Below are 17,497 nucleotides of genomic sequence, written 5' to 3'. Positions count from 1 at the left end.
GTTGCGCCATTTATGGTGGTGTTTTCTTTGGAGCTTGTGTTGCTTTATCATTATCCTCAATTGTCACTGCTCTTTCTGTGATGTGTCGCAGTAATGATATTCGATTGTAGATTTTGGCCTTTGAGTCAGCTTAAAAACCTCATCAGTGGTCTATGTGAGTAACATACACTTAACAGAGTCAAGTCGTCTCCCTGCTAGGGACTAGACAGGAGTTCTTCTACAGATATTGAGCCTCTCCCTTCACGCCACAGTGAGCCTGGATAAGCTGCTCTAGCAGCCCAGCACAGCTCCAGACTCCGTGCCATTTGGGACACAGGATCCAGACTCAGGCGTTTCCCTGTCTGTCTGTGTGCTAGCTAAGGACTGGTGTATTATACAATGGATTTACTCTGCTACTGAAGTGCAGTCCTGGCACGCCAAAGGGACATAAAGGACATCAATGGTTTGCGTCCCAAATGGCACCCTATTCCCTATTTAATGCACTACTTTTGACCAGGGACCATAGGGTTCTGGTCAAAAGTAGTGTACTATATAGAGAATAGGGTGCCATTTGGGACGAATCTAATTACTGTACTGACATGACACTGCCTGAACCAACTAAGAGACTTCACTGATCAATCTTCACACTGTTCAGTAGCACGTCACTGGAAATCCCCATCACCCATAAAAGGCCTGGGCTAGAAGCTCACTCTTGTGTAACAGCAAGACAATTATACGATGACAGAAAAGGAATAAGTTATTTTAGATAAATTGTGTGAAAGTGATATTCATAATTTATGCATACTATACACACTAAGCTACTTATACTACCCTCAGTGCAGCATTTCATTCCATACTATAGCCCTATGAGCACAATATGTGAAATGATGTTGAAAATGTTGAAAAGACACCTTTTTTTGTTGAAAATGTTGAAAAGATACCCTTTTGGTTGAAAATGTGTATTTTTGGTTGAAAAGTATTTTTTCAATGTTTTGTGCTCACTGGGAGCGTACTGATCACACTATTGATTAAGTGTCATTTTTTGACCACATGGTAAACAGCCACATGAAAAAAGGAAGCAGACCGAACACATTTGGCATGAGTCTTGACGTACACCATAACTTCTTGGAAATAGAACTACAGAATTCACTGAACACTGAATAGGAGACTAGGCGAGAACAACTTAAGTTGTATAAATAAGCTTACATACAAGTGTTAATTTTTGGGGATTCTTACCATCTCTTTGTATTTTAACCTCTATCCCACAATGTATTCTTAGAATGCTTATTTAGAAACGCACGCATAGACACAGACAAACACACACAGAGACACAGACACACACACACACACACACACAGTATCTGATGGGGATTTCTCAACGCCACTACAGTCACAACTCTCTGCCACTTTTTTTTCACGCTTCTCTTCCAAAATGTCTGTGGCTGATAGAAGGACATTACAGTGAAGACCATACCACAATCATAAAGAACAGAGGCTACGTCCAAAATGCCACCATAATACAAAGTTCAATACTATTGACTGGGTCCCATAGGGTAGTGTGCACTATATATAGCGAATAGGGTGCCATTTGGAACATATTGAAGCCAGAGAAAGCAAACAAGGGCGAGAGGAACGGATGTGTGGTTACAGCGGATGGTGGGAGGAACATCAGAGTCACTTAGTGAAGAATATACTGTAAGGGAAGTGAGTGGTAATGATGTCATTTTTTCCGAGAATTATGATATTTGCGTGTGTGTGCACGTTCATGAGAGAGAGAGAGAGAGAGAGAGAGAGAGAGAGAGAGTGAGTGTGAGTGAGACTTTTTGTATCTGAGCCATTTTTCTCTGAACTCTGACAGATATAGCAGTCAGTCCACATAATGCGGGCCCAAGATGGTCTAGATCAAGAAGGTTAATTACTGAGACCCACCTGCTGACCCTTACCCATGTTCGTCTGCTCCAGGGGACCTGTCCTCCTGCGCTCCCCGGGAAACATGCTCCTCTTCTGGATGTCTTGTGGATCACTTCTCCCTCTCCTGGTCCTTTGCTATAATGGACAAGAACGCTGCACAATCCAGGACAACAAACAATATCACGGTAGGGGTCTAAGTCTAAGAATCTTTTTAGCAGATATCGATGACAACAAAATGTATAATTTAGACATTAAATGTTTAGTTGTGGACATTATAGAAAGTCTTATTAAGATACAGACACTAGCACAACACTGCCACCCACTTGGAAATAATTTTTTCCCAGAAGTGACTGTAGATCATATTTTCTACTCTATAGAGAGAACTGTACACTACATCATACAGCACAATGTGTTCTAATTATATTGTCTATATCCTTCTTCCCACTCCCTCTCTCCATAGTGTCCCCTGTGCTTGAGTCCCTGCGGTGCTACAATGACTACACCTCCTACGTCCGCTGTAGCTGGGAGGAGAGTCCACACCCGTCCTCACAACCGTTAGCCCTATACTACTGGGACAGCCCTGAGAACCGGTAAGGATAGAGCTGATGGGGTGATGAGAGGGAGGGAGGGAGGGAGGGAGGGAGGGAGGGAGGGAGGGAGGGAGGGAGGGAGGGAGGGAGGGAGGGAGGTGGACACCGAAAAACAATGTACTCAATGAACTCATGTCTCCCTCTTTCTCCGACCCTCTAGGGAGTGTGAACCCTATGGTCAGCCAGCACCGAATCCCAACAACATCACGCTCACTGCCCAGTGTCAGTACAACACTCTTGACTTTGGCATCAATACCAACCATGTCTTCTTCTTCAATACCTCCTGTCCCCCTGCCCTGCTTTTGTCTAAGAATGGTGAGTTTAAACATTGCAGGACCCCTGTCATAAGTCATTGGTTCTCAATTACTTTACGTTTACATGTTTCATTTGAGTTACAAGTTAGCTAGCATATCACCAAATTCAGTCAAACTATATAGGGTCCTATATCTGTATTTGACTATTCATGTATGTGTTGATTTGTTTTTGACAGTGTGTGCATGTGTGTATTACAGTGAGGGTGCGTGCACCAGTCCACCTATCACAGCAGCTTGTAGAGAGAGGGGGCCGTTTGCTCAGCTGGGAAAGCCCCTACCCCCCATCATCCCTCTTGACCCCCACTCTCAACTACCAGGTCAACTACAGGAGGTCTAACCAGGATGACTGGACAGTATGTACTGGAGTAACAAACAATTAGCTTGAGTGCCATATCTTGTTTGTGCTATATATTGCCAACTCCCTGTTACTCATTGTCAAGGACAGCAGCCAAAAAGCTCAAACAAATCTGGGACCAGGTTACGTACAATGTGCTCTTAAAGACCTATTCATCTAAGACGTGTGCTTCTGAATCTTCATAAATGCAGTGTACACTCTTAGAAAAATGGGTTCCAAAAGGGGTCTTCGATTGTCCCCATAGGAGAACCCTTTTTGGTTCCAGTTAGAACTCTTTTGGGTTCCATGTAGAACCCTCCAGGGGAAAGGGTTCTACGTGGAACCCAATAGGGTTCTACCTGGAACCAAAAAAGTGTTCTTCAAAGGGTTCTCCTTGGGAACAGCCAAATAACCTGTTCAGGTTCTAGACACCACCTTTTTTTCTAAGAGTGTTAATAAACATATTGCTTATGTTTTCTGACTAGGTTTTTCATCATGGCATGAGATATCCCCCGCAAAACCCGCACAAGCTTAGGGTAGTTTTGCTCGGTGACAAAATGATGAATCACTTCTTTAAAATGATTCATCACTACCCCTTTGCTTCCTGCCCAGTGGTATCACCAGAGTTTCATAACATTTGGGGGCTCAGTCCTGAAGACCAGGGGCTGAGGGGTTTGTGTGTGAGAGAAAAAAGGGCATTTTCTAAAAATCAATTCCTGTAATTTCCTGTAAATCATTTTACATGACTGGAGACATTACAGTAATATTTTTTTATACCACACAAATGTCAAGTTGCTAAAACAAACAACCCATGTCTTAAATGCAACAAGAGGATAGGCCAATGAAAAGAGTGGATACTCAGATCTTAGGTCTACAATATGAGGAGGAAATTATAGTCCACCAACTTTCCAGTGTTTACTCACCAATTTAAACAGAATTGTTCCGCATGTGTATTTTTGAATATTGTGAAATACCTTCTAGCTGCTGCCTGCTGTTCATTGACAGCCACAACTCAACAATCAGCTGTTTTATATTTGCCGTAATCGCTCACAATGTGACAAAACACAATCTACAGCAAATATTTTAAATAATTATATAAATATTTCTTGTATTTTTATAGAGACAGGAGTAATTATATAATTTGTCAAATTGAATTCAATTTATCTGCAGCACTTCCAGCACCCCTTCCTGCAGCGCTATGGTTTCTTCCATGTGCTATGCTCCCCCCAAGGCCAAATAATCAACACTTCTTATTATTCATTAAATGGATTGTGGTCAGTAAACCCATATGAGGTTATTGTATAGGTAGGCCTACTGTTACAATAATATTTTAAATAATCAAGCAGCAAACAGCCTAGCCTAAAATTACAAGAGAATAAATTCAGTAAATCAATGAAGCCAATAGTGGTTTCAGCTATATTGTTATTAAAACGATGTAGGCCTTTTGACTTTTTTAAACAATAACAAAAAAAACATGTCAAATGACTTGAATAGTCTATGGGAAAGTGTACAATGTGTATTCACATCAGTAGGCTAAGGGACTGAAATGCATCAGAAAAGTATTGGAAAGTTCAGGAAAACATCAGGGAAGCTCATCAGGTAGGCTATATAGGCCTAATGTGTGTGTGTGTGTGTGTGTGTGTAGAGAACATCTGCATTGCTTTTAACTGTTAGACTAATGATCATGAGCACTCAACTCAACTTAGCTAACATTACCTAGCATAATTGTAACCTAATATCCAAACAGAGATTCAGTGAAAACAAAAATCGGACATTGATTGATTTATCAAGATGAGTTCCCAAGTTGTCCCCATCAAAACGGTGCTGGAATGATCACTTGACCACACATGACCACACAGGAAATTGCTTTACATTTATTATAACCAGTGCTATTGTTTTAGGTAGCCTACCAGAGCACTATCAATTATTAAGCCATTTCTGAATGAAAGTTGGTACCAACATGAAACCTTTCATTCAGAAAATCCTAAAACACCAAATTAGGCCTACCTTATTATAAATTAGGCCATCATCACTGTCAATCGTGAATGATAATTCTTCACGTTTTACAGGTTAAACGTCCATGCTGCATGCATGCCAACAGTTCGATCCAAAACAGGTTGATGGGAATATGCATTTTGATCTTCTTGACTATGTAAGTAAGGGTAGCTAACCGGCTGAACTAATCACATTTTAGAGCATATAGAGTTAAACACAGCAACCGCACGAGAAAAAAAATGCTGCATTTCAAAATTGTCATATGAAACTACATTGTGTTTTTGGTTTAACCGTAGCCTGCCTTTATCATTTGATTATAGTTGGTTTGTTATGTAGAATATGAATGAATCATTAAGTGATCTTGCGAGACATTGCACCATTCTGAGAAATGGCTGCAGGAATGTCCACCACTGCAGAAATGTCCACCAGTACTTGTCAGAAAATGTCATGTTAATATCTCTACCATAAGCCGCCTCCAACGTCGTTTTAGAGAATTTGGCAGTACGTCCAACCAGCCTCACAACCGCAGACAATGTGTAACCACGCCAGCCTAGGACTTCCACATCCTGCTTCTTCACCTGCGGGATTGTCTGAGACCAGCCACCCAGACAGCTGATGAAGTATTTATGTCTATAATAAAGCCCTTTTGTGGGGAAAAAGACATTCTGGTTGGCTGGGCCTGGCTCCCCAGTGGGTGGGCCTGGCTCCAAAGGGGGTATGCCTATGCCCACCCATGTCTGCGCCCCTGGCCAGTCATGTGAAATCCATAGATTAGGGCCTAATGAATTTATTTGAATTGACTGATTTCCTTATAACTGTAACTCAGTCAAATTTTTTGAAATTATTGCATGTTGCGTTTATATTTTTGATCAGTATAAGTGGCGCATTCAGTTGACTACCATTTTTTTCACATGTTCTAGCTCGTCACGATCCTTACCAAGGATTACCACGCCACTATCTAAGACTGAGAGGATATCGCACGGCAATAGTATAGCAAATAAAACCACCGGTGGGAGTCATATAAAGATCAGGGCTCTGTCTCAATAGTCTGAAGTGGTTTCCACCCTTTCATATGCACTGATTCAAGCCACAAAATAGGTGGAAGCAGTTTGAAAGAGTCTTTCAGGAAGTCTACTTTCACCTGTCCAGACCAGGTGCTTCACACTAGTGCAGATGAAGGGAAGGAAACAAAGAAAGGAACCCACTGGGGACACACTGGTTGAATCAACGCTGTTTCCATGTTGTTTCAATGATGTTTATGTTCAATTATGTTGAGCCAATGTGGAATAGATGTTGAATTGATGTCTGTGCCCAATGGAGAGCCACTTTAGTCAATTGAGATGCACACATAACGTACGTGCCAAATGGCATCCTATTGCCTTTATAGGACACAACTTTAGACGACAGCCTTGTGGGGCACTATGCCATTTGGGACTCAATATTCTTTGTCTGTTTCTCTCTGTGCAGGCAGTGGAGGTTCAGGACACCCAGCTGAGTGTGAAGGCTGAGGCTCAGGTGCCCGGCTTCCAGTATGAAGCCCAGGTGAGGGCAAGGGGGAAGACGGGACTGTGGAGCGAGTGGAGCCCCCTAGTGACCTGGTGGACTGAGGAGGGTGAGTGGAAACCCTACATATACATAAACATACTCCATCCTCTGTCCTCCATAATGTAATGTCATACAATGAAATGTAATTCGTTTGATAGCATTGTAATGAGTTTGTAATGAAATTGTAAGGACCGACTTGCGATGGCATGTGATTTACTTAGAGGTGTCAGAGAGTTGTGATCGCGTCATGTTAGCATTGCTCAGTCGTGCATCAATTTTTACTTTCCTTTTGTTCACTCCCGTCCTCCCTAATTCCCCCTCTCTCTCTCTCCCTCTCTTTCTGTTTCTCTCTTCCTCCTGTCCTCCTGCTCCCTCCCTCCCTCACCTCCCTTCCCTCCCTCACTCAGACCCTGTGCCAGGCCCCTCCAATTCGCAGTGTGTGTTGGATAATGAGACTGCGGTGACATGCAGCTGGGAGGTGAAGAGAGACCTGGCTCAGTTCCTTACCTTCCATCTGTCCTACAAACACAACCACGCTGCACCGTGAGTTAAGATCTGTGTGTATGCCTTTGTGTGTGTGTGCGCTCATGTGCGCGTGCCCATGGATGAGACAGAACAGTTGACTACACTTCAGTGTCATAGATGACTACTCTCTTTCACAGCATTGTCCTCCCTCTTCTCCACCCATCCATCCATTTCTCTCTTCCTTTCGACCATCTCTACAGAGCCCAGAAATGCTGTGATAACACCATGGTCAGCGTTCCATCCAGGGCTCCAATGCTCAAATACAGCTGCTCCTTCCATGTCCAAGACTTAGAGCAGCTAGAGGTGGAGCTCGTACCCACACGCAACAGCAAAAAGTTTAAAACGCACAAAAACAGTGAGTCATTTTCACACCGAGACAGGGGTGATATTTGGGGGAGTATAAAATCTCATAGCTGAGACTCAATTTATGATGATATTTGTTTTGATGCAACCCATAAAATATACCGCCTCAGTGATTGTGTATCAGTGCTGCCACCTGGAGTTTATATTGTGGTATTACAGGCACAATTTTCTAGAAGGTTTTATATGATTTCAGCCAGTGGTTTAGAAATGAGTGCTCATGAGCCAAAACGGGTCCCGGGAAATTGTGCACAACTGTGTACGACGTCATCCATTTCGTACAATATGTTACGTCCTGCAAAAAAAGAAATACATTAGTAAGTACTTAAGATCCCGTTCAATCTCTTTAAAGATTCTTAATGTCTGATTCTTGATGTCTCTCTCTACACAGTTCGTCCAAACCGTCCACTCAAAGTGCAGATAGAAGAGAGAGATGGGAACTGGATTCTAAAATGGAATCCGCCAAATTCTAAAGTTGATCTGACTTATCAGGTGCACTACTGGAGTAAGGAGACTCAGGTAGGAGAAGTATTTTATCTCATTATTTTTGTGCTATACTTTCACAGGAAGTGGGATGATCCAAAAGCAATGTCTTTTCATTTTCACTATTACATTTGATCATCTCTAGTTCATCAGCTAAAGAACGCTCATCAAGCGAGATTGGCTGTTGCTTTTTTAAGCATCTCAATGAATAGATCATTTGACAATGACTGATAATTCGACTGTGTCTCACTTGGTTCTGTCCAACCTTCTCTTTTTCAGGAGGATACTATGTTCTTCAATGTCTCCCAGGGGTCCCGCTCGCTCTCCATCCTGGGGGTGTCCCTGCGCCCCTCTGAGTGCTACCTGGTTAAGGTGAGAGCCCTGGTGGTCCCGGGAAAGGGTGATACTTTTGACGGACGCCCCTCAGAATGGACCGACCCAGTGGAGTGGACCACACAACCAGGTAATGGACCTAGATGGTATCTCCTGGTTGAAGCATGTTTTTAATAGTATTCTAATCTATTGTTGTATTCTATTCTAGCCTGAGAGAGTCTGTTTTTGCTATTATGCCAACTCCTTGTCACTCATTGTCATGTCAATTGCTGTATATTGCTTCACAATGACAGCAATGGAGTTGGCAAGAGCACAAACTTGAACCAAGCTAATTCAATTATTTTTTTCAAATAACTCTGAAAACATATTTTATCATCAGAGATAACCAGTCTGCACTGAAATAAGTACAAATGGGGGGATGTGAACCATATTTTATTATTTACAATTCATCTAGTCGTGCCAGCCATGCGAGTCAAAATAGCAGAGCTCTAAAAACTATAATATGATTATCTATTCATGAGATGCTGAATGAAAAAGCACCAAAGTTCATATCCCTTGAAGAATGTTTTCAAAAACAAATGTAAAGACTTTCATTAAGTATTAAAGAGCGGGTTTTTTTTGCTTCCATGTGTCAGTCTTATGTGAAGCCACGATATTTGCTTTCGTGTGAAAAATGAGAAAATAAAAAAATGAGAAAATAATATTGAAATGTGTTGAACACGCCGTTTGGAGGGTTCGGAGAGTGAAATAAAAAGAAATTAAGACTAGACTTGATGAAGGCAGCATACAGGAGCTGATCAAATGTGACTTTGTTCTCTTGAAGAAACCACCATCTCAATCAGATCACATGACAGACAGGAATATCCAGACACTACTAATCAATTACTCATCGATGATCATCAACTACATTTCTCACTCTCACATATGCATCTTTTGTCCCATGTCTCCTGGTAGCTTCCTGGTCCATCACCACCTTCCTCTACGTCTTCATCAGTATACTGGTGGCCATTGTCTTCATCGCTCTCTACGTTACCATACCAGCCTGTCACAGGTGATTACTCAGACTTCTCCAACTGTTTCTATTCTTTTTCTACCATTTTAATTCGCCCTTCAAATCAAACTTTATTTGTCACATGGGCCGAATTACAACAAGTGCCAACTTTACCGTGAAATGCTTACTTACAAGCCCTTAACCAACAGTGCAGTTCAAGAAAAAGAAAATATTTACCAAGTAGATGCCCTTGTGTTATTACTAGTGTTAAAGCCAGTGCTTCCATACAGGTGTGGTTCCTGAGTTAATTAAGCAATTAACATCCCATCATGCTTAGGGTCATGTATAGAAATGCTGGGCAGGCCATTATTTTGGCTACCATAGCTATGGGAACACAATAGGATGACAATGGCCCTATCCACAGGGCACGAGTGGTCACTGAATGGGTTGATGAGAATGAAAACCATATAAACCACATGCCATGGCCTTCTCAGTCACCAGATCCCAACCCAATTTAACACTTATGGGGGATTCTGGGGCGGCGCCTGAGACAGCGGTTTCCACCACCATCAACAAAACATCAAATGATGTAATTTCTCATGGAAGAATGGCATCGCATCCCTCCAATAGAATTCCAGAAACTTGTAGAATCTATGCCAAAGTTGTGTTGGTGTTTCCTTTATTTTGGCGGTTAGCTGTCATTCTATTCATTCGTCCATCCATTGATTCATTAGTTTTTGTTTTCTGTCTGTAGGAGGGTAGTCCTGTGGGAGGTGTCTGTCCCGTCTCCCCTCAAGAGCAAGGTACTGGGAGAGGTCATTAAGGTAAGCCTGAATACATCTGAATGGCTGAGTATTCATCCAGCATTATTCACAAAGCATCTCGCTGTGGACTACTCAGCTATTGAATATATGACAACTGCACTCAATAATAATACAAATCATCTAGAATGTGCACAAAGATCATTTTTCATAACCACTATAAATTCCATTGTGTGTATCCAGGGCTGTGCACAGACCTTTTAGTGGGCAGGTGCTCAAAATGAGAAAAAAAAAGGCAATTCATATCTCAAAATTCATAACATACTAACTGCCTCTGTAGCGAACATTTAAACACGCTTTAGCATTGGCCTATTTATTTCTGCAACAACACACTCACTTTCAAGATTGTAAACCAGCTAGTTACAGTGCCTCCAAAAGACATGATTGACATCGGGATTAGAGGGTGGGCTATCAGCTAATCATTCACGTTGATTGATGTAAATCTGCTAGTTTGTGAACTTGACAATGTCACGACGACTTGGGGGCAATGGGTTTAGAACAACAAGGACAGAAACTGTATACAAAAAATATACCGCCACCCAAAAGGGCGAGTGGGAGGGCAAAGGGGCGGGTGGGAGAGTAAAGGTAGACCCCTATCTGTGCACGTGCCTGTATCATGTCGTTCATCGTTCATCACTCACAGATAATGGTATGTCCTCTCTTTCCCAGAAGTCTTCTGATAGGTTGTTATTCCATGAGAGTGAGAGAAGTGAGAAGACCTACATCTGCAGGGTACAGACACAGGAGAGCAGGGAGGATAACAGTCTCTGCTCCAGCTGGTAAAACTAGCTCATATCTTTATACTTATTTAACCTACACTATCCAACACTTAAAAAAGATAACTCGTACACATGGTGACCTGGCTCAACCCTAACCCTGCCTCAATCCTAACCCTTACCTCACTATGTTGTGTTGCAGCTCTTCAGATAGTCCATTGTGGTTGATCCCAGATGTAAAGGCCAATGGACTGTTCCATTCCATTACCAAGGAGGGGTGGAAGAAGTGTGACCCAAACTCTTCCTCCCTCCACTTGCTGCCTGTGGACAGATCCGGCCCTCCTGCTCAAGACTCATCCGGCTTCAGCTTCAGTGGCCCTTACATCTTCTGTGGCGACAGTTCACCGGCCCCGAGTGAGTTTCTGAGTCTGGAGCCTCCCTGTGAGGAGTCCGACAACACTCTCTCTAACTCTGAACCCACTTCTCCGTCCTCCTCGGAGAGGTCTGCCCCATCCCTCTCGGAGTCGAGTGAGGACTACGTGGCGATGCCTCAGGCCTGTGGTGGCCTGTCCAGATCAACAGAGGGAGTGTCGGATGTTGTTACGAGCGCTGTAGTAGCGGACGACAGTAAGAACACTGGTAACAACAACGGCAACAACGACATCATGGCATGGCCCAAGTCAGAGCTCCTCCCACCCGGACCTAGCTCTATGTCCACCTGCTCACCACCCAGTGAGAATGAAGACCCTCCTCCAGCGTACACCCCTCCCACCACCACCACCACCCCCCTCACCTTGCCCCCAGTGGGCCCTACCCTACACACCTCTGGGTACTGCTTCCTCCCGGCCCTACAGGCACTTGGGGGCTGGGACCATGTGCAGTCTTCTGGACCACCTAAAGGGGGCAGTCAAGAGCAGCAGGTCTTTAGGAGGGAGATGAGGCAGGAGGAGCAGTGCAAGGAGGATCCCTATGTCAGACTGTCCCAGCTAGCCACTTAGCTAACTAGCTAACCCCATCTAATGCTGGACTACATGAGGGCCACTATACATCACTGTTCTCAATATTTGATCCATTCTAACACTAACACACCTGTCTCAACTAATCACAAGAGCTTGGTTATTAGTTGGACTAATTCATTCAGGTGTGTTCGTGTTGGAATGGACCACATGTGTAAAACTACTGATTTGTGGTCACTGAAGACTGGGTTGAGATTGAGAAACACTTCTATTTCTGGGAGGGAAAACTGTTGGAGCCTCATAGAGAAGCCTCCCTTGGTTACTCACAATGCCCAGCAGATGGCAGCACTGTACTTACTGTGTATCTGTTGAACTCAGAGGTGGCCTATTTATTTAACTAGGCAAGTCAGTTAAGAATAAATTGTATTTTTCAATGACAGCCTAGGAACAGTGGGTTAACTGCCTTGTTCAGGGGAAGAACAATAGATTTGCACCTTGTCAGCTCTGGGATTTGATCTTGCAACCTTTCAGTTACTAGTCCAATGCTCTAACCACTAGGCTACACTGTCGCCCCTATGGGTTCTACTGTACTGACTAACTACAAACACAGAAGCATACTGCGGTAAGCCATTCCTCTCTGGGTGGTAAGGTGACTGAGGTTCAGATTCCCAGGTTTCCTCCACATCACATGGATGGCACATGTGTAACAGGGTGGCACTTTATGCCTCTGTCAGTGCCAGTGGCTGTTCCTGTCGTTCTACAGCAGCGGGCCGCAAAGTGCTGTGTTACAGAATGCGAACGGTGATGACGGTCTCCTGGTCAAATGCCATTCGCCACAAGCTTTGTAAACAACTGGTGTAGACTTACAGTGAAATGCTTAATTATGGGCCCTTCCTAACAATGCAGAGAGAAAAATATAGAAAAAGAGAATAACACAAGGAATAAATCCACAATGAGTAATGATAACTTGGTTATATACACAGGGTACCAGTACTGAGTAGATGTGTAGGGATACGAGGTGATTGAGGTTGATATGTACATATAGGTAAGGGGTAAAGTGACTAGGCAACAGGATAGATAATAAACAGTAGCAGCAGCGTATGTGATGAGTCAAAAGAGTTAGTGCAAAAAGGGTCAATGCAGATAGTCTGGGTATCTATTTGATTAACTATTTAGCAGTCTTATGGCTTGGCGGTAGAAGCTGTTCAGGGTCCTGTTGGTTCCAGACATGGTGTATCGGTACCGCTTGCCGTGTCGTAGCAGAGAACAGTCTGTGACTTGGGTGGATGGAGTATTTGACACATGTTTTCCTCTGACACCGCCTGGTACAGAGGTCCTGGACGGCAGGGGCATACGCACTACCCTCTGTAGCGCCTTGCAGTCGGATGCCAAGCAGTTGCCATACCAAGCAGTGATGCAGCGAGTCAAGATGCCTTTAATGGTGCAGCTGTAGAACTTTTTGAGGATCTGAGGGCCCATGCTAAATATTATCAGCCTCCTGCGGGGGAAGAGGCATTGTCGTACCATCTTCACGAATGTGTTAGTGTGTGTGGATCATGTTTATTTGTTAGTGATGTGGAACTAAGGAACTTGAATCTTTCATCCTGCTCCACAACAGCCCCATCGATGTGGTAGGCGCGTGCTCGGCTCTCCGTTTCCTGTAGTCCACGATCAGCTCCTTTGTCTTGCTGATGTTGAGGGAGAGGTTGTTGTCCTGGCACCACACTGCCAGGTCACTGACCTCCTCTCTGTAGGTGGTCTCAGCAACCTTAATGATGGTGTTGGAGTTGTGGGCGGCCAAGCAGTCGTAGGTGAACAGGGAGTACAAGAGGGGACTAAGCACGCACCCCTGAGGGGCCCACGTGTTTTAAGGGTCTGTGTGGCAAGCTTTTTGCTTTCTTGGTTAAATGTGAGAACACATTTCAAAAATAGAGGGGAAAGATGTAACAGGGTGGAACTGTTAAGTTGGTGAATGTAGCCTCGTGCCTCTGTCAGTGCCAGGTGTGTGAGATTGTTGATTGTAATTAAGGGTGTGGCCTTCAGTATTTAACCTGGCTGTTCTTGTTGTTCTACAGATTGGCATTACCATGGTAAGGTTGGCATGCGCAGGGAGGATGGGAGTGGCGACACTGGGTTAGTCCAAATTCTGAAGCATATCCGGGGATCTTTTGTTTATGGCAAGAGTACCCGTATGCCAATTTGACCCGCTCTCCTTCACCTATGGCATGCCCTCCTGAGAGTATTGTGCAACATGTTCTGTGACCACGAGTAATTGATCTGATCTGTGTTATGCCATAGCTCAGGCATATATCGAATGTAATTGTGGATTTGTATGTCAACTAAAGTTTGTTTATGTCCTGTGATAGGGAATGAGCATGAGCTAGAGCTTCCAAGGAACATGTATGCCTGGAGATGAAGATGAAAATATTGTTTTGTTTGCTGTAAAATAAATGAATGTTGTTCGCTATACCTCTTATATTGTTCGTTATACCTATTATTCCCATGCTCCACTCCCTGATGTTAGAGAACCTGTATGTTTTAGATTAGTCCCGAGGACCTCCCCTCGCGTATATGAAAAATGTGGCGTACTATCGACCCCAGGAAGAGATACATGTAAATCCCCCTTGTTACACATCAGAGGTTTGAGTCGCAAATGCCTCCCTATTCACTATGTAGGGAAGTTTGGTGTTATGAAGTTATGAAAACTGGTTGTTTTGCAAATGTTGAACTTATAACATGGCTGCTCATACTGGAAAAGCTAAATCAAAGTCCAAATATACAGATTTGACGATATTCTTGCAGAAAAATGTAATATGAATGCAAATGTACCCGATTTTCCCAAATGTACCTGGGTGACTTCAAACTAAATGTCATGTAGAACGCTCATTACTTCAAGTTATCCGTCTGAAACTTTTCACATACACTGCTGCAATCTTGTGGACACCATCAGAATTACAACCAGAGTGATTGCCAGAACTGGGACCCTTCTCTTGCATTTCAAAGATGGTGCTAAAAAAAAGCTGGTTGATTTTTTCTTTGTATTTTCTTCTACCAGATCTATTGTGTAAAATATTTTTTGATTTTTAATATTTTAATATTTTAATTATTATTTAATTATTTCTGCTGCACAAAATGTTAAACATGGCAATGTAGTTCCCATGTTCTCAATTAGGCTTTCAATATTTCGTTGCATGTCATGATTTATGCATTTTTTTTAAAAACTGTTTCATTTCACCCCAAGCCCTGTTACAACTGACCTGGGAGGTGATTGTAAATTGTAACATTTTACTCCTTGTATTTGAGACAAAGTCACCACTTGTCTGTTTGATTTAGAGAGAAAATACCTATACCAATTTGTAGCAGACATATAGATGGAAGCCGTTCCTACCACAATTGGAATGTAGGAGCTCCAAAAATCTCTGAGAAAATGACAAAAATGCTAAAAGTGTTACAACCATCCCCAGTCTCCCCTACGTTATGAACGCTTTGCCAGCACAGAGTAAATGTGTTACGCTCGTTGAAAGATGGATTGGACCAAGGTGCAGCGTGGTAAGCATACATCTTTCTTTATTTAGATGAACACCAAAAAAACACCAGAAGATAAACGAACGTAACGTTCTGCAGGCTACACAGTAACTGTACAAAAACAAGATCCCACAAACTAAGGTGGAAAACAGGCTGCCTAAGTATGATCCCCAATCAGAGACAATGATAGACAGCTGCCTCTGATTGGGAACCCTACCCGGCCAACAAAGAAATAGAACACATAGATTGCCCACCCAAATCACACCCCGACCTAACCAAAAAGAGAAATAAAAAAGCTCTCTAAGGTCAGGGCGTGACAGTACCCCCCGCTAAAGGTGCGGACTCCGGCCGCAAAACCTGACTCCATGGGGGAGGGTCCGGGTGGGCATCTAGCCTCGGTGGCGACTCCGGTTCGGGACGTAGACCCCGCTCTGCTCGCTGATCCCTCCGCTTCCGTGGAACCGGACCGTGGATCGTCGCCGGGGACTCCGGACCATAGATCGTCGCCGGAGGAGACAGACCGTGGATCGTCGCCGGAGGAACCGGACCGTAGATCACCGTTGGAGGAACCAGACCGTGGATCGTCGCGGACTCCGGACTGGGAACCGTCGCTGGAGGCTCCGGACTGGGGACCGTCGCTGGGGGCTCCGGACAGGGGACCATCGCTGGGGGCTCCGGACAGGGGACCGTCTCAGGAGGTTCCGGACCGTGGACCGTCTCAGGAGGTTCCGGACCGTGGACCGTCTCAGGAGGTTCCGGACCGTGGACCGCCGTAGGAGGTTCCGGACTGTGGACCATCGCAGGAGGTTCCGGATTGTGAAATGTCGCCGGAAGCTCTGGACTGGGAACTGTCACCGGAAGCTCTGGACTGGGAACTGTCGCCGGAAGCTCTGGACTGGGAACTGTCGCCGGAAGCTCTGGACTGTGGAGGCGCACTGGAGGCCTGATGCGTGGGACCGGTACAGGTGGCACCGGGCTGATGACACGCACCTCAGGGCGAGTGTGGGGAGGAGGCACAGGACGTACTGGACTGTGGAGGCGCACTGGAGGCCTGATGCGTGGGACCGGGACAGGTGGCACCGGGCTGATGACACGCACCTCAGGGCGAGTGCGGGGAGGAGGCATAGGACGTACTGGACTGTGGAGGCGCACTGGAGGTCTGGAGCGTAGAGCTGGGACAACCCATCCTGGCTGGATGCTCACTTTAGCCCGGCAAGTGCGGGGCGCTGGCATATGACGCACTGGGCTGTGAAGGCGCACTGGAGACACGGTGCGTAGAACCGCATAACATGGTGCCTGAACGGTCACACGCTCCTTAAAGCGAGTGTGTGAAGGAGACACAGGACGTACCGGACTGGGGTGGCTCACTGGAGGCCAGATGCGTGAAACTGGTGCATATGACAGCGGACTGGTGTCACGCTCCTCAGCTCGCCCGCTCTGCAGCGCTCTCAACGCCAACACCTCTCTCCGGAAACTTTCGTCGAGTTCCTCACTCGACTCCCTGACTGGCTCTGGTTCACCCCTCGGCTCCGCCGACCACTCCTTGTGCCTCCCCCCCAAAACATTTGGGACTGCCTCTCGGGCCTCTGTCGTGGTTGCGAATCCCGGAGTCGTCGTTGATCCTCCTTCGCTGCCTCCGCCTGCTTCCATGGCAGGGTATTGTCCCCTGCCATAATCTCCCCCCATGTCCATGATGTCCTCCACTCCCTTTTCTCCCGGGCCCAGGATCCCTGCTCCTCCTGGCCACGCTGCTTGGTCCTTTGGTGGTGGGATCTTCTGTTACGCTCGTTGAAAGATGGATTGGACCAAGGTGCAGCGTGGTAAGCGTACATCTTTCTTTATTTAGATGAACACCAAAAAAAATAAAAATGATAAACGAACGTAACGTTCTGCAGGCTACACAGTAACTGTACAAAAACAAGATCCCACAAACTAAGGTGGAAAACAGGCTGCCTAAGTATGATCCCCAATCAGAGACAATGATAGACAGCTGCCTCTGATTGGGAACCCTACCCGGCCAACAAAGAAATAGAACACATAGATTGCCCACCCAAATCACACCCCGACCTAACCAAAAAGAGAAATAAAAGGCTCTCTAAGGTCAGGGCGTGACAAAATG

The 17,497-nt window shown here is 44.9% G+C and overlaps 1 protein-coding gene across 2 annotated transcripts; it reads left to right on the top strand.

Moving 5' to 3' along the window:
• Positions 1–1,744: 1,744 nt before the first annotated feature.
• On the top strand, positions 1,745–14,329 carry LOC139580951 (interleukin-3 receptor class 2 subunit beta-like). 2 transcript variants are annotated; one of them, XM_071410171.1, is made up of 13 exons: positions 1,745–2,075; positions 2,351–2,480; positions 2,641–2,795; positions 2,993–3,147; positions 6,591–6,735; positions 7,076–7,211; positions 7,394–7,548; positions 7,945–8,072; positions 8,316–8,499; positions 9,324–9,420; positions 10,115–10,184; positions 10,854–10,960; positions 11,100–14,329. In XM_071410171.1, exons 1-13 carry the CDS (start codon positions 1,925–1,927, stop codon positions 11,893–11,895), a joined length of 2,409 nt encoding a protein of 802 aa, XP_071266272.1. In that variant the 5' UTR covers positions 1,745–1,924; the 3' UTR covers positions 11,896–14,329. The 2 variants fall into 2 exon arrangements, with proteins under 2 accessions (XP_071266272.1, XP_071266261.1); XM_071410160.1 differs by having other exon boundaries at positions 1,746–2,075; positions 10,851–10,960.
• Positions 14,330–17,497: the final 3,168 nt, after the last annotated feature.

The sequence above is a fragment of the Salvelinus alpinus genome, chromosome 1 (assembly GCF_045679555.1).
Source record: "Salvelinus alpinus chromosome 1, SLU_Salpinus.1, whole genome shotgun sequence".
NCBI classification, from domain to species: domain Eukaryota; kingdom Metazoa; phylum Chordata; class Actinopteri; order Salmoniformes; family Salmonidae; genus Salvelinus; species Salvelinus alpinus.
This window is presented reverse-complemented; position numbering and strand designations above follow the sequence as displayed.